The sequence below is a fragment of the Pisolithus orientalis genome (genome assembly GCF_024613125.1).
Source record: "Pisolithus orientalis strain OTSU chromosome Unknown F5J12scaffold_35, whole genome shotgun sequence".
NCBI classification, from domain to species: Eukaryota; Fungi; Basidiomycota; class Agaricomycetes; order Boletales; family Pisolithaceae; genus Pisolithus; species Pisolithus orientalis.
This window is the reverse complement of record NW_026260816.1, coordinates 1-16,533: the sequence shown is the minus strand read 5'-3', so window position 1 is coordinate 16,533 and position 16,533 is coordinate 1. Positions and strand designations below refer to the sequence as shown.

Here is a 16,533-nt window from a genome sequence, read left to right as displayed (position 1 = left end):
GATGTGTAGAGTGTAACAGGAATTTGCATAGTACAATCTGGGGTGGAAGATACTAGTACAGGCACAACAGAAATGGAACTGTCCTTAGTGTGGGGAACATCTGGCATCAACAGAGTTCCCTTCTAAAAAATCCTTTCCAAGTGCCCTGGAAATGTTTACCAAGGCGATGGAAGGGCCAGCAACTTTTTCTTCATCATCACTCTCTTCAACCTCCACAATTTTGTGGATTTTCTTGACTTTCTTTTGGGGAGTCTTCCCTTTATCTGGACATTCTTGAGAGAGGTGTCCTTTGTTTCCACAACCGAAACATCTTCCTTCTTTGATGTGATGGTCTCTTTCTTCTTTGGAGAGTCTCACTCCATCCACATCCATGGTGTTTGGATCTTTTTCTTCATTGAGATTGTTCTTGGGGTAGAATGTTCTCTTTTCCTTTCTCCCAGAGAACTCATTTACCTTCCTCCATTTTGCATCAAATTTTTGTGCCTGGGTATACCACTCTGTAATTTTTGTGGGGGTGGTCTCCATCATATGGATATGGTTTGCAATAAAAGGTTTGAGTCCTTGTGAGAAGAACTCAATTAAGGCAATGTCTTCCATGATGGTGGAGTCAGCAGCAGCAGTTTGAAAGTTGGTGATGTATTGTTCCACCAAATCTTTCTGTTTCATGGTATGCAATTTGGCAATTGCAGTACTGGCTGTGTCAGAGGACATGAAAGAGTTCCTGAAATCTTTTGTAAAATCAGCAAAGGAGCTGAAACTCAGGGGGGTTCTTTTTCAGAGACATTTTCTGGAAGGTTGCTGCCCAGGAATGAGCAACACCTTTCTTCATATACAACAGGGTGTAGACAGCCTTTTTGGTGTTGTTGTCATAAATTTATTCATTTACTAAGAGGTAGGTCTGTATGGAGTACAGCCAACTCATAGCATTCTTCTGGTCACTGTCAAAATCAGACAGGGTACCAATCTTCAATTCAGTGGCCTAGGTGGTGATAGTGCTGACCATTGCCTTTGATGATGAACCAGACATCATGTTCAGAGGTGGGGGCAGGGGTGTGGGAAGTGTGGTGGCAGGTACTGGTGGGATGGGAGTACCAAGTGTGGCAAGAGACTGAATGAAGAGGTTCAAGAGGATACCAGAGGTGAATCCTCTATCTGGTTGTTCAGGTTCATTGGAGGAGGTGTCGGTGACAGTGCTCTCCTGTTTGTTTTCAGAGGACAATTCTTTGTGAGTGGGTCACAACAGCATCCAATGTCAGTTATTTCAGGGGTTTGTGGTGGTGCACTAAACAGTGACCAATTTGGCCAAAGGCTGGTAGACTTGAGCTTTTGTTATGCTCAACCAAAGTCAAGATGTAGGGAGAGCTCAAACACAGACCATGGGTTTCTACTGAGCAACAGCTGCAGTAACCTTTGTAAATGACAAAGGATTTGGTCAACACTGGTAAGAGTGGTCCAGGTTAGGGACACTGAGGGAAAAGTTCTGAGAGAACACTGCATATGATTGAGCAGCTCAAGTCTGGGTTTCCAGGACTTGAGCTGACAGCCTAAATACTGTACAGGAGATGGACCATGAGGGATCCACATGTAATGAGGTAACTATGCTATTGGTTGAACAATAGCGACACATGTCCTAAGCATGTAAAGAGCAAGTAATGCTAGTGGTGGAGATAGTGAGCTGTCAGATTGGAGAGAAGATGGCTCAAAAAGGAAAAATAGTCCAATGGGTCGAACATGAGGTAAACACTAGGTGAAAAGAGAAAACAGGGGCAAAATGTAACATCCAAGGTAGGCATGTCAAAGGAGTCTGGGACAACATTTTGGGAGCCTATTGTCCTGGGGGTCCTTGGAGTTGAAGGTTAACTCTGAGATGGGAGGTGGAGGTGTCTGGCATCCACCTCCTTGTAGGTGTCCTTTCCTCTCCAGGTTTTAGTGACTTCAAATTTATACAAACCTCCTGCAGAGCTTTTGCCAAGGACTTTGGTTCTCCAATGATGCATGATTGAGCACAGGAAGAGTCAAAAGCAAGGTTTTCAGCTGTATTGAAAAAATTTCATCCCCAAAACAACACCACACAAGTCTGGAACAAGGTTATCAGATGTATTTAAAATATTTGCACCCAAACATTGCCACTAAAATGTATTTTAAGTGTACCTGACAGCCAACCCAAGAATGTCCTTTTGGGTAGTCCATGCTGGTCTTGTGCCCTTGAGTCAGTTGTGTACTTTGTCCTTCATATAATGCTCCAATGCAATTCTTTCTCCCTTCTCCCACTTTGGCACAGAATGTTGAAGGATTTTTCCTGATAGGAAAATCATGGTGCCTGGGGAATAAGCCAGCTCAGCCCCCAGATCTGGAATAAGGAATTTAGCATTGTGAGAACCCAGGCTCACTAATAAATCCAGAAGGGTTGGGGCCAATGTGACATCTCAGTGAGAGGGAGTTTCCTGATTGACAATAATATCAATGTTGGTATAGACTGATGGCCAATCCAGGGATATCTCATTCTCCACCCTGCCAGCCCTGGCCAACATTGCTTGACCACTGGCCCTGGCCATATCTGGTAATGAGACCTTTGCTATATTGCTCCAGAAGTGTTCCACATAAGAAATCTTGAGCAGCCATTCCCTATTGGCTTTCTGTTTGAGGGATGTGCTTTGATAGAGTGTATCAACCAACCTCTTTAAATTTGTCAGCCCCTACCATGGATATCACAGCACCTGGATAAACCTCATGAGTCTGTTGGAATGTGGCAGGAGACATGGAAATCCTGCCATGTCCATACATGACTTGGTCAACAGGCTGATGCTTATGGCCATATCATTTGTTAAGCTTGTTGTTGTCTTTTGGCTTGTTCTTGGGCTCAGTCTGAAGATTGTCTTTTATGGAAAGGAGAAGGGAATTGAGAAGTTCCTAGGATATAAAAGCTGTAGCAAAGGGTTGTCAGAGAATGAAAACACTCACTATCCTTGCATCTGGGATGATACCAGGCAGATACCATACTATCACCCTGCCATGCACATCCAGAACTGTGGCAGGAGCATTGATATACCCAATTTTTGGGTTTTCAAAATGGATGGTCCTGTCCTTTGCATTCACCAATGGTTCAGAAAACCTGTCTGCATCCCAATCTGACACATCTATTAAGGGTCAGACTTGTCTCACTTACAATTGTTGTGGAACATCACCTACAGGGATTGAGGATGGCATGTGTAATGACTGCAGATGCCAGCCTAACTTCCAAAGATGTAATAACATCTGAAGTTAGACCAGATTCCCCTTGCAATGTTGCCCTGACTTTGATTAACTCAGCCAAGGATTGAAGTCTATTGTCCAACTAAATACATAGCAAGTGTAGCATCACTACTTATGGCTTACCTTGGCTTCCTGAGCTGGTGATTTGAGAAAATAGAGCTGGAAGAGATCATAGGGGCTGTCCCAAAGGCAGCCTTCAGCATTCTAACCACCATTGTATGCAGGGAATCATCCATGATGATGTGGGGGGCATTGGAAAGGTCAAAGGAAAATTTTTCAACTGTGAGAAAAATAGTTAAAAATCACTCAGTACATAAGTTGGAAGTTATTCTCCACAAGGGACCTTGCTTGACTTGGGGGAAGATCCAGAATCCAGAATCCCAACTTAGTCTACTAGATACACTATGTTTCTTGAAACATCTAGTCATGTAAGCAGGGGCCTGGAGTGGTGCAATCAAACTCAGCAGCAGTTGAACTCCAAGTCAATCCAGTCCAGCAATCTCTTGAGCATCATGGGAAACCATGGAACACCAATACTAATCTAGCAACATCCAACAGCTAGGAACCCATCCAGTCAGCATTTGAAGGGAAGATGTTGGGTTGCTAGTAATGCCATTGGCAAGCTCTTGAGCATCAAAGGGAAACCTTGCTTAACAAGATCAGCCATGGAACACCAGTGCTAATCTAGCACCATCCACCAGCTAGGCAGACTGACATGAAACAATACACCAAGTCTTTTGCTAAGGTTAGGTTAGAAGCAGACTTGCATGAAAAAATACACCAAGTCTTATGCTAGGGTTAGGGTTAGCACATGTTTCATTCAAAAAAAGAGGCATAGATTCCCACACAGCATTCAAATACAATCAAAGCAGTGACATTGACAAGTCCATACATAAATTCAACTACAGTTAAAATTTCAACTACAAAAGCATAATGGTTTCATAAGAAACCAAGGCTTGCCTGCATTCCAGAGGTGGCCCTCCTCCAGAAGTACAGTCAGGCCAATAAAAACCATCCTCAATTCAACCAAGTTCCCAAAAAAGTGCACAAGAGATGATAACAAAGATCCTAAAAGCATGTTAGCATCAACACAACTTTGCAAGGTTCACATACCTGAGGTGCACTATTCACCAGGAGACAAAGACAAACAGCTCTACAAGGTTTATGTCAGTACAACATAGATTATACAAAAGCTGAATACTCACTACACCAAAGTCTCTGACCAACTAGCTACTACCAATATATACATGCACATACTACACAGAAAAAATATCATAGGCTGACCCACACAGGTGGGTACAAACCAAACCAAACATCATAAGCTGACCTACAATGTAGGCACAGACTAGCCCCCAGATCCCATATGAGCTGACCTACAAAAAATAGGCACAGACTATTCCCCCAGACCCAACATATTACCCCCCAACTGAAAACTGTGCTGGCCAAGCACAATCTAAGGGGGAGGGTAGCCCCTCCCTACATCCTGTAGCTGCAGACTACATTCAGTAAGGAGGTGCCAAGGATGCTACAATGTAACAGTGATCAAGTAGTGTGAAAAATTTGTGATGAAAGGAACACCATGCCAATGACTGGGGGGGATTTATATACTTGAGCCTTATGTACTGTTGTTTGGCACCAGTCCAACTAGCAAGGTTGCTGTCAATGTTCAGCTTCTATGCATGTCATGTCCTTGGCCTCAGCACATGCCACACATGCTGGCAACTGCCTCTGAGTCAATACCATGTGTCATACTATACATAGCAAATAGCAATGTCACATGACTCCACTGTCACTGGATTCAGCTTCTATATACTAAATACTAAATGTTCATTTGACATTCTTGTAATTGCAGTGTTGAGCCAAGCAAGCACTCACTTGTGCCATTGGCTGAGTGGTAGTGGTGGCTTACCCTTGGGATTTCACAGCAAATGTATTATAGTAGCACTACTGGATCATTTAATACATGTAGCCACCTACTTATTGAAACTGGAAAATTGGCCCAGCAGTGACTGACCACTCTGTACATAGTCCTACATAATGTTCCAGAGACATGTCCAAAGTATGGGTAAACAGGTGTGATAATCATGACAGCTGTGACATTGTTCATGTCACAATTAAGGTTGTGTCAAGATTATCATAGATCTCACTACATGACAGTGTCCACCTGTCCAAAATCAAGATCTGTGCATCCAAGTATCTGGATTGACATGGTCTCTTGCTCCTCTCTTCTTGCCACACCATGTCTCCCTCACTGGCCATCATTGCACTATCCCACTCTCTGGCCCCACTGCATCTCAGCAAAATTTTAGGTATGTCATCATCCTCTAAATCCCTTGCACCTCTCCCTGTCTAAACACAAAATAGGTATGTCATGGCACATCTCCCTTCAAAAAAACAAAAAAGGTATGTTGTTGCACCTCTCATGGCATCTTTTTCAACACTCACATCACACAGCAGGACACTGCCAGTGTTCTCAGCCTATTGTGCATTGTTCGGTGTCCCATACTACTCACATTGTAAGCCCATTCATTCAAAAAAAAGGTATGTCATCCCAGCTCACAGCATCCCTCTACCACTCACAAAACACCCCCTCACCATGTCTCATCCAAAAAAAAAGGCATGTCATCCCAGCTCATGGCATCCCTCTACCACTCACAAAACACCCCCCCTCTTGCTGTGCCTCATCCAAAAAAAGGTATGTCATCCCAGTTCCTGGCATCCCTGTACCACTCACAGAACACCCCCTCACCTTGCCTTATCCACAAAACAGGTTTGTTGTCCCGGTTCCTGGTGTCCCTCTACCACTCATAAAACACCCCCTTGCCATGCCTCATCCAAAAAAATGGTATGTTGTCCCAGTTCCTGGCATCCTTCTACCACTCATAAAACATCCCCCCCTTGCTGTGCCTCATCCAAAAAAAAGGTATGCTGTCCCAGTTCCTGGTGTCCCTCTACTGCTCATAAAACACCCCCTTGCCATGCCTCATCCAAAAAAAGGGTACATCATCCCACCTTGCAGCATCCCTCTACCACTCACAAAACACCCCCTTGCTGTGCCTCATCCAAAAAAAAGGTATGTTGTCCCAGTTCCCAGCATCCCTCCACCACTCACAAAACACCCCCTCACTGTGCTTCATCCAAAAAAAAGGTATGTCATCCCAGCTCACAGTGTCCCTCTACCACTCACAGAACACCCCCTCACTGTGCTTATCCAAAAAAAAAGGTATGTCATCCCAGCTTTGTGGCATCCTTCTACAACTCACAGAACACCCCCTCACCATGCCTTATCCAAAAAAAAAAGTATGTTGTCCCAGGTTGTGGTATCCCTCTACCACTCACAGAACACCCCCTCACCATGCTTATCCAAAAAAAAGGTATGTCATCCCAGGTCATGGCATCCCTCTACCACTCACAGAACACCCCCTTGCTGTGTCTCATCCTACAAAAGGTATGTCATCCCAGTTCCTGGCATCCCTGTACCACTCACAAAACACACTAGTAGGCTATCAATTCATATCTCCCTCCTGCCACACTGCATCTCCCTTGCTGTGTCTCATCCTATAAGGTATGTTGTTGGACTTCTACTCCATGGTGTCCAGATGATACTTATACATCACCCTCTTTGGTCTGCTTATCCAGTGCCCAGTGTTGTGTGTAGTTGCATACATTGGCTTGTCTTTTCCATAAATATGTAGACATCTATTCCTGCTCCATGATATATGTACTAAACTAAATGCATTTATCATTATCTTACTGCTTGTCCCCTACCCCTTTTGTGTCTTGTAAAGATAATAAGGTATGCTACTGTTCCCTTCTGTGCCATACGCTGCTGCCACTCACTAATGTTAGCATACTAAACTTAGATGGTGAAGACCAAGCAGACAGCTAAGAAGACCACTGGAGGTAGAGCTCCCAGGGTATCTCTTGCTGGTCTGAAAGCTAGGGAAAAACAAGCTTCCAAGTCAAGCAAGGCCCATGCTAGGAAGGCCCCTGTTGCCAAGAAGAGAAGGATGAGGAACTTGGCAAGTCTCTTGTTATATTCCTTCCATCTTTCTAACATTCTATGCAGTTCTGTGTGATGTGCAGGGATGAAGGGACATTGTGGCCTTGTGATCAGGCAGGTTGCAGAAGGGTAGTGTGTAACAAGTGTGTTGTAGTACCTGAGGATTGCCTTGCAGAGGTCACCCAGCTTCCTGTGACCTTCAGGTGTGTTAACCTCCCTTTTATGAATCAATGCCATTGACTCAAACTCTGGATGAACTTCAGGTGTGTTGCCTGTCATTGGAAAATGACAAGATTTGAAAGTCCTCAGCCCTATTTTGTAAGTGCATATTGCCACCCCAATCACTTCTAACTCCAAGTACAGGGCTTCTACTTGTCAGGCAAGCCAGTCCTGAAACACCCTCTTGTGGTCATTGGGGGGTTTGAGCATGCTACCACCTCTGAAGTGGCTGGTAACTCTACTGCCATTATCCACCTCCACCTTGAGTCTCTGGAGCTTGGCCATGCCCCTGTGCATATCCTTCACACCATGCTGCAGGGATATTTCACACAAGACACCTACCACTTCTCACAACTGCCCTTCAACTTTGCCACTGAGGAGTCCAGAGCTGCCTATGACACTGCAGCATCAAAGCTAGCTTCAAGTCTGACTACCTTTGCTGAGGTAGTCATTTTCCTTACTACCCATACTGATGAAGACAGGGGGGATCTGTTCTCTGGAATGGAGAATAAGGTTCCAATAGCCACAGAGGTCTTTGAGGTAAGTCACCATTGTTTGACTGTCACTCCCATCTGACCAGTTGCAGTTTCTGCATGGCCTTCTGTTACCCTTCTCCAACATTGTCAAGGGTGGAGACCTCATCTTCTTTGTATGTGGTTCTACTGTAAGGAAGGAGGAGAGCTTCCAAGGACTGCAGGCAGCTGTGCAACAGTAGGTTTTCTTTCAATGTTGGTGGTTATGGCTGACACCATATCAGTTTCAAGCCAAGGTCCATGCTGCTTTTTGATGCTGAGAGACTTCAACTAGTCACCACCATTCCCTTCCTCATGAGTGTCCTTGACTCCACCATTGTTCAAGGCTTCCATGTCCAAAGTGCAGTCAGGTATGCCCTGAATGACTGTGGTATGTTGGGTAGGCACTCCAACATCATCTTGATGTTGTGGCAGGAGAAGGTAGTGGTGGAGAAATTTATCTGGACTGACAAGTTCATCAGGCCTTTGGGACAACAATTGCCTGCCCAGTGCCCTCAGTGTTATAGCATTCAGAAGTGGGAAGCTGGTTGTTCAGGGCAGACTTATTCCTATGAGTGCAAGAATCCTGGCTGTGGGAAGGACACACAGGGCACATCTCAGCCTCCCAAAACCTATACTATCTGCATGTCCAAAGGGGCTACCAAACTGACACAGGGAAAGGGGCAAACATCATCCTGGCTGTTGGAATCTTTGTGAAATACCCTACCTTGATACATATGATATGCATGTACTACAATAAAAAATGGCTGCTTTGTGTTTTCAAATTTCATATGACATTGAATGTTCAGAAAAAAAAGTAATTTCCTGCAGGACAATTCCTCCTTAAGTACTGATACACAACTGAGTAAATTTGTCCAATGTTAATTCCAACACAATGGCCAGGTTGGTAGAGTTAACTTCAATACCACAGGATAAGGATAGGACATAGGATTTTTCTACAACCCTGTGGGTTCAGCCAGCTAACTACCAAGGAAGTAGTGTACTGAGTAATAAGATTGGCCAGCCCCACTGACCCACTATCAAGATATTGGTCTTTCTTGCAAAGTGTCTGCCCAACCATAACTCCAGGTCATGGTTCATTCCCCCAGCCACATCAGCTGACCCCACTGCCAGGGCATCATCCCTTCCCCCAGCCATGTCAGCTGGCCCCACTTCCAGGTCATCAATCCATCCCATAGCTGCATCAGCTGACCTCACTTCCAGGACAGCCAACCCCACTTCCAGGTCACTAATTCATCCCATAGCTGTGTCAGCCAATCCCACTTCCAGGTCACTAATTCATCCCATAGCTGCATCAGCCAACCTCACTTCCAGGAGCATCAACATGTTATAAGTGGATATTCCTACCTACTAGATGGTGAAGCTATCAGTTGGGCTTCACAGAAGCAGGAACTTGTCATACTCTCAACCACAGAAGCAGAGTATGTCACAGCAACCCATGCAGCCAAAGAGGGCCTATGGCTTCAACAACTCATCAGTGAAGTTTTCTGCCCACTCAAACATCCTACCCCACTGTATTCTGACAGTCAATCTGCCATTGCACTCACCAAAGATGGCAGCTACCATGCTTGCACAAAGCACATTGACATATGATACCATTTCATTTGTTTTGCTGTGGAAAATCATTCTTTTCATCTTATCTATTGTCCTACTGATGACATGGTCACCAATACCCTTACAAAACCTTTACCTAGCATTAATGTGAAACATTTCACATCTGCACTTGGACTTTGTTCTGATTGAGGGGGAGTGTCAAGTGTGTGTTCTGGAGTGACAGTAATGTCTTGGAGTTTCACCCAGAGTGCTCTGAATTTCTCTCTGCCTTCAGAATTAAACTCCAATGTCAGCCCACTTACTAATTATGGTACTATAAATTTTCTGCACTGTTGTTTTCCACCTCAGTGATTACTTTGTACACTGAGGTGAGTATAGCTACATTTCCATTCATTTACTTGGTATGACATAGTGTAGAACTTATACCTTTGTTAGGTACTAATAAAGTGATTACTTCATACACTGAGCGCTCATACCTTCATTAGAGATGAAACTCCAGAGGGGACTCAGAGGGAGTAGGAAGTGGGGACTTTATTGTTGATATTTGTACTGATTACATCAGAGTACTATGTGGCCTTATATATGATGTAGGTCAAGGGCAGGGCAGTGTAGAATGCAAACCAATAAATGTATAATGGATTAGCAGTACCTCTGACACAAGGGATAGAGGATAGGGAAGATGTCTCAGACACATTCATACTCAGGTACTTTCCTTCCATCCACTTGAGATGGCAACCTTATATCACCAGGGAAGGGTGAACAAGTAACATCCAGGACCATTAGTTAACCAATGTTGCAGCCCTAACTTGTCCCCATTTTTTCCAAGTGTCTTAAAAGTGTTAGGGCATCAGTTGCTGGCTTGACATTTGAAGTGCACCTTGCCCATTTTCCACATGCACACTGCAGTCTCACACCAGTATTGTACATTTCAGCTTGCCTCTCCAATTGCATTTCCATGCATTCACAATAGCACATGGCTCCATTTGCAATGGGGTCAATAGTGACTTTCACCGAGTTACTCAATTATTTGGCTTGTATTTAAAGGGAACAATGGCTAACATAATCTACTGTTAATACCCAGCCAATCTATTCACCAATGATAATGATAATATAACAGCAGTACGATAATTGGCTATATTCACGCAGACCCTGGAGACTGAAGAAAATCTGCCATCTCATGGCGCCTGGACCGGGCCAGTCTCCGTAACAAAGCTGTCATCCTCCACCATGTAACCCTGTGCAAAGCGATTGTGCGCCACCCGCGCAGTAGCAACATGCACGGACTGTGGAACGTACGAAGGTCTGCCTGGCATCAACCCCGGACGAGTAAAAGCATACAAGATCGTGTTGAACAGACCACACGATGCGAACAACGTGGAGGTGAAAGCTGTCACTGCAAACGGAACGTCATGACCGCTGAATTGAAGAAAACGAGCTACTGAGTGAGGTAACACCTATCACTCGTTCAGTATAAACATATCAAAGACACCGAGGATCGCTCACTTGTACAATGTACAAGAGCGGGTAACTGTAAAGTGATTGATCCAGAAGCCACCAATTTTAGACTAAGAGCCACTTACGAGAGGATTTGAATTGCTCTGGCACTCTCTGCAGACGTCCCCACTCCATATGGAATTATTCTCGAGTCCTGCTTTCTCCTCCATCGAAACCTGCGTCCATCTACAAGAACTAGTCGCGTGATAACAAGTGCAAGGAACAAGTATGAGATGACGTCCACTACCCCAGTCACCCACAACCATATAAACACGAGGCCAACCTGCATCGTAGTACTTCCGTCAACGAAACACCCTGAACAGCAGTGAGAATTCAGGTTATCAAGGTAAAATTGAACTATAAACACTTACAATGGTCACTAGTACCATAAATGTTGTGTTGAACCACGATCGGCGGCACGACAACCAGAAAAAGGGTGACCAGCCAAATTATTGCCAGTACAAGGAGCGCAAACTTTGGTGGGGACTTCCGCTGTAGCACCAATACTTGCAGCACGTGCATAGCGATGGCCTATCTCAAATCATTATTTCATTACCACGACCGTTTGGGTAACTGGCGTACCATTGTACTGACAAGGCAAGTCTGTGAGCACGTGAAGGGGGTTTCTTTTCGATTTCGATACGCACCTAAGAGCAACCCCAACATCACCCACCTGGATCAAGAAACCTACGTGCTATGAAGGACGAGCGTTTAGTAAAGTGAAAGAGGAAATACCTTGAACGGTGCAAACAGTACCGGGGTACAGCCTCTGGCGGTTAAATGAGTGAGCGCGAGGCGTCACAAACGCGGTGAAGGCTCACCGCGTCTACGATCCACTGGATGTTGAGCAATTCACCTGTACGTTGTCAGTCGGTAATAGGAACCACATGATAGTATGTACCGACCAATAGATAAGATAAGGTGAGAAATCATCATATTGAGAAAATAATAGTGTATATGCGTGTCGGTGGACCACCGTCGCGAGGCATTTCGCTTGATGGTACCTGCGCTATACTGTGAAAATCAGTCTGCCGGAGGCGCTGAAGGAAAAAACTCACTGCGATGTAAAGCAACAGACCACCGACGGCGAGCGCTGATGCAGCAGATGCCATGCACATGATGATCAGGCCCACCCTGACCTCGAAATCGAATTGATCACTCATGGCTAGTGTGTTAAAGAAAAACTGCCTGTGGCAAGGGTTGGATTGTTTAAATGATTTCAGAGGGCAAACGTGCCTCTGGTTATGATCTGTAATCTTCTGTGTTAACGTGCTGCGGGCTGATGGTCCCTGTCAGGGTAGTGGCACTGACACGTGTACATGGGCACATGGCCAAGCTGGCCACAGGACAGCGTATGAACAGTTGAACGTTAATAAGGTTGAGAACGTTGAGAACGTTGAGAACGTCGAGAACGTTGACACGTTCATGAGTGTAGCTCGTTAATGAATGAGTATGTTGACACTCCCGGTCCAAGTCTTGGAGACGGTTCCTCCTGTCAGGACCACCCCACGGCGACGACTACTGCGTCCCTGCCTGCCCCAGGATAGGCACCAAGACTGTCTAGTTGGACATCTGCCAAACCTAAACGCGAATTTAAGCCTCGAGAAGAAAGGGGAAAGCTGCTGCTACCGGTCCCACTCCTGCTACTGGTAGTCGTACATCAGAAGCGCGAAACAAGCGCGGGGCAGATGCGATGGATGCGGATGAGGAAGGTGATGCAAATGTAAAGGGATGCAGCAAGTTGAACAGGAGGTGATGATGCAAAAAAGGTCACCCCTGGCAGCAGTTTTTTGGAGGGATGGTGGTCTGTTAGATATATATTTTGTGACAGCAACAATGTATCTAACAGACCCTACCTCCAGCAGTGGTTCCCAGATGTATCTAATTATGGTTATGCTTCTTGAAGTGATCCACCCCTCCCCTGCCAAATCTGGATATGTCTTCTGCAACATAAGTGAAATAGGGTAATTTACCCCTATTCCCTATGCTTCTGATGGACAGTGTTACTGATAATCCCTCTGTTGACCCTCACTCAACCATCTTGAGAGCCTCTCAAGATCCTCACCCAACCATCTCAAGAGCCTCTCACCAACCTCCATAGATACACATTTATCATTCCAATATGGCATCCCATGGCTTCTGAGTGATTGCATAATCAATATGTGGCAACTTGTTACAGACACACAGTGACTCAATCATCTTGGGAGCCTCTCAAGAGCCTCACCCAACCATCTCAAGAGCCTCTCAGCAACCTTTGAAGATATATATTTATCATAGTAACATAGTAACCTGTGCATCTGAATGATTATGTAATCAAGATGTGTCATTGTTAATGAATCTGAGATCTGTGGGCCCTGAGATCTCAGATCTGACCTGCACTTCTTTGTGATTATGTAATCAAAAAAGCGGACTGAATACCCTGCTATCCCCTGGCTTTTTCAGCTTCACCACACACTCTCCCTGCCTTGTGAGATGTTCTACTGAGTTCCAATGGAATGTTTGTATGTTATTTCATAGATACACATGCAATTTTGATCCAGTTAAGTGCCCTGGAAGGATGCCAAAATAAATAGGGGTAAAATGTGAACTCTGTCCGCATTTTTGCAGTTATTGACATATGAACATGTGAAATGTGTCCCCAGGCAGCCTTAACATACATCTATGATGTATCAAAATCCCAAGGCATCAGCACTAGCCCTTACAGAGATATAATTAGTTCCCCTCTTCCACACTGTATGGGGTCCAGGCTAGTATCCTTGTCATTTCTGGGTTTTCTAATGCATTGGGCCTATGGAGGGTATACAGTAAAATGTCTAATTAGAAGGGCTTGGGTAGTTTAGTTGAAGGATGAGGTGTCAGGCCACTATCTTTCTTTTTTCTGATATGGCCACCATGGGACTCCTGTATGGATAACTTGTGATGTAATACCTTGGAATGGTTCTTTTCCAGTATGTCTACCAGTATCTAGAGTTCCAAGTCCATCAATTCAGGATTGGAGGAGCAGGAAATAAAATGAGTTCTGAAGAGTGTGGGAAAGTAACCAAAGATTTTAGGAGACTTTGAAAACATGTAAAAAATCTGTAATAATACAACACACAGCACTCCAATGTGCATGATACTATAGAGATAGTATGTGGCTGATGCAATGAACACTTCTGATAGCAATGACACTATAATATAGCTGCATGAAATGCCAAAAATGTGAAAGCCTCCTGGTCTCCATTTCCATGTATGCACTGCAAGACTGAAGCAGAGTCTAGCAAAGTTGTAACACATCTATGCAATGGGCACTCAGTGGACAGGTTGGACAACAGAAGGATGGTATAGAGAGGTGTGAAATGACAGTAGCAATCTAACCATGCACATATATTGATCATTTCATTGCTGTATGTTGTATTATTACAGATTTTTTACATGTTTTCAAAGTCTCCTAAAATCTTTGGTTACTTTCCCACACTCTTCAGAACTCATTTTATTTCCTGCTCCTCCAATCCTGAATTGATGGACTTGGAACTCTAGATACTGGTAGACATACTGGAAAAGAACCATTCCAAGGTATTACATCACAAGTTATCCATACAGGAGTCCCATGGTGGCCATATCAGAAAAAAGAAAGATAGTGGCCTGACACCTCATCCTTCAACTAAACTACCCAAGCCCTTCTAATTAGACATTTTACTGTATACCCTCCATAGGCCCAATGCATTAGAAAACCCAGAAATGACAAGGATACTAGCCTGGACCCCATACAGTGTGGAAGAGGGGAACTAATTATATCTCTGTAAGGGCTAGTGCTGATGCCTTGGGATTTTGATACATCATAGATGTATGTTAAGGCTGCCTGGGGACACATTTCACATGTTCATATGTCAATAACTGCAAAAATGCGGACAGAGTTCACATTTTACCCCTATTTATTTTGGCATCCTTCCAGGGCACTTAACTGGATCAAAATTGCATGTGTATCTATGAAATAACATACAAACATTCCATTGGAACTCAGTAGAACATCTCACAAGGCAGGGAGAGTGTGTGGTGAAGCTGAAAAAGCCAGGGGATAGCAGGGTATTCAGTCCGCTTTTTTGATTACATAATCACAAAGAAGTGCAGGTCAGATCTGAGATCTCAGGGCCCACAGATCTCAGATTCATTAACAATGACACATCTTGATTACATAATCATTCAGATGCACAGGTTACTATGTTACTATGATAAATATATATCTTCAAAGGTTGCTGAGAGGCTCTTGAGATGGTTGGGTGAGGCTCTTGAGAGGCTCCCAAGATGATTGAGTCACTGTGTGTCTGTAACAAGTTGCCACATATTGATTATGCAATCACTCAGAAGCCATGGGATGCCATATTGGAATGATAAATGTGTATCTATGGAGGTTGGTGAGAGGCTCTTGAGATGGTTGGGTGAGGATCTTGAGAGGCTCTCAAGATGGTTGAGTGAGGGTCAACAGAGGGATTATCAGTAACACTGTCCATCAGAAGCATAGGGAATAGGGGTAAATTACCCTATTTCACTTATGTTGCAGAAGACATATCCAGATTTGGCAGGGGAGGGGTGGATCACTTCAAGAAGCATAACCATAATTAGATACATCTGGGAACCACTGCTGGAGGTAGGGTCTGTTAGATACATTGTTGCTGTCACAAAATATATATCTAACAGACCACCATCCCTCCAAAAAACTGCTGCCTGAGGTGAAAAAGGTGCAGTTGTTAGTTGTGAGGATGTCTGGGCTGACTTGTCTTGTGTGAGTCACACTAGGTCTTATCAGTGGTTGGGTTGGGTTGGGTTGGGCGAGCAACAGCTTAGCAGAGGCGAGGCAGGCAGAGCCACTCTGGGGGGTGGGTCACCTGCTTGCTTTGACTGTCACAGAGAAAACCAGGCAGTAATGTGCAGTATGTTTTTGTAGCAGGTATGGAGGGACAAGGAAAAATAACATCATTGTTAGCTGGCCAGGGTAAATACAAAATGAGGGTGCAAAGGGTGGGGAAAAAGAAATAGGACATCTCAACACCCACACTCATTGCCGAAAAGGGTTACATCTTGTTCATCATGCCTCAGGCACAGTGTAGGGTCTGTATGGTATGTTCACATAGTCTCACTACACTCTTTGACAATTCTACAAAGATATATTGGGTGATTAGTAAGAATGGTCGGAAATTGAAAGTTGACTGCCAGCTGCGATGCTCATATTATGCTCATATCACTGATCAATGCTCAGCACAAGCTCATATGAGAAAAGGTCCTCATCATTGTCCAGATTCTTACCAAGCTAATGGTCAATCTCCTCTCTGGAGAGATCCCTAAGAATATACAGCCATACCACACATCTGTGCTTTCTGGAGAGGCTTGGTTGGTTGAGCTGATCCTTGGTCACCCAGACCATATACATTGTGAGTTAGGTATGAGCATATACACATTCAAAGAGTTACTCTCGAACTCTGCAACCAAGCCTTGAAGCAC

General features: G+C 44.4%; 4 protein-coding genes across 4 annotated transcripts; 1 reads left to right on the top strand and 3 right to left on the bottom strand.

Annotated features, from left to right (window-relative positions):
* Nucleotides 1-2,210: 2,210 nt before the first annotated feature.
* Nucleotides 2,211-2,399, bottom strand: F5J12DRAFT_725514 (uncharacterized protein; the record flags this gene model as incomplete). Its single annotated transcript, XM_051741638.1, has 1 exon — nucleotides 2,211-2,399. A coding segment is annotated over one exon (189 nt), but the record flags the coding sequence as incomplete, so codon positions are not given.
* A 27-nt stretch (nucleotides 2,400-2,426) lies between these two features.
* Nucleotides 2,427-3,680, bottom strand: F5J12DRAFT_785252 (uncharacterized protein; the record flags this gene model as incomplete). Its single annotated transcript, XM_051743198.1, has 5 exons — nucleotides 2,427-2,696; nucleotides 2,962-3,137; nucleotides 3,190-3,323; nucleotides 3,376-3,532; nucleotides 3,596-3,680. The coding sequence occupies 5 exons, from the start codon at nucleotides 3,678-3,680 to the stop codon at nucleotides 2,427-2,429; spliced, it is 822 nt and encodes a 273-aa protein (XP_051596736.1).
* A 1,811-nt stretch (nucleotides 3,681-5,491) lies between these two features.
* On the top strand, nucleotides 5,492-8,703 carry F5J12DRAFT_785251 (uncharacterized protein; the record flags this gene model as incomplete). The annotated part of the gene is made up of 16 exons (XM_051743197.1): nucleotides 5,492-5,561; nucleotides 5,617-5,655; nucleotides 5,730-5,793; nucleotides 5,870-5,947; nucleotides 6,023-6,097; nucleotides 6,176-6,400; nucleotides 6,442-6,475; nucleotides 6,567-6,626; nucleotides 6,668-6,700; nucleotides 7,116-7,278; nucleotides 7,431-7,458; nucleotides 7,519-7,573; nucleotides 7,619-8,014; nucleotides 8,055-8,185; nucleotides 8,232-8,357; nucleotides 8,391-8,703. The coding sequence occupies 16 exons, from the start codon at nucleotides 5,492-5,494 to the stop codon at nucleotides 8,701-8,703; spliced, it is 1,890 nt and encodes a 629-aa protein (XP_051596735.1).
* A 1,980-nt stretch (nucleotides 8,704-10,683) lies between these two features.
* F5J12DRAFT_929075 (uncharacterized protein) lies at nucleotides 10,684-12,218 on the bottom strand (the record flags this gene model as incomplete). The annotated part of the gene is made up of 10 exons (XM_051749476.1): nucleotides 10,684-11,015; nucleotides 11,065-11,089; nucleotides 11,142-11,370; nucleotides 11,427-11,586; nucleotides 11,638-11,644; nucleotides 11,703-11,742; nucleotides 11,791-11,824; nucleotides 11,877-11,911; nucleotides 11,961-12,069; nucleotides 12,114-12,218. The coding sequence occupies 10 exons, from the start codon at nucleotides 12,216-12,218 to the stop codon at nucleotides 10,737-10,739; spliced, it is 1,023 nt and encodes a 340-aa protein (XP_051596734.1). The 3' UTR covers nucleotides 10,684-10,736.
* Between the last annotated feature and the right edge of the window lie 4,315 nt (nucleotides 12,219-16,533).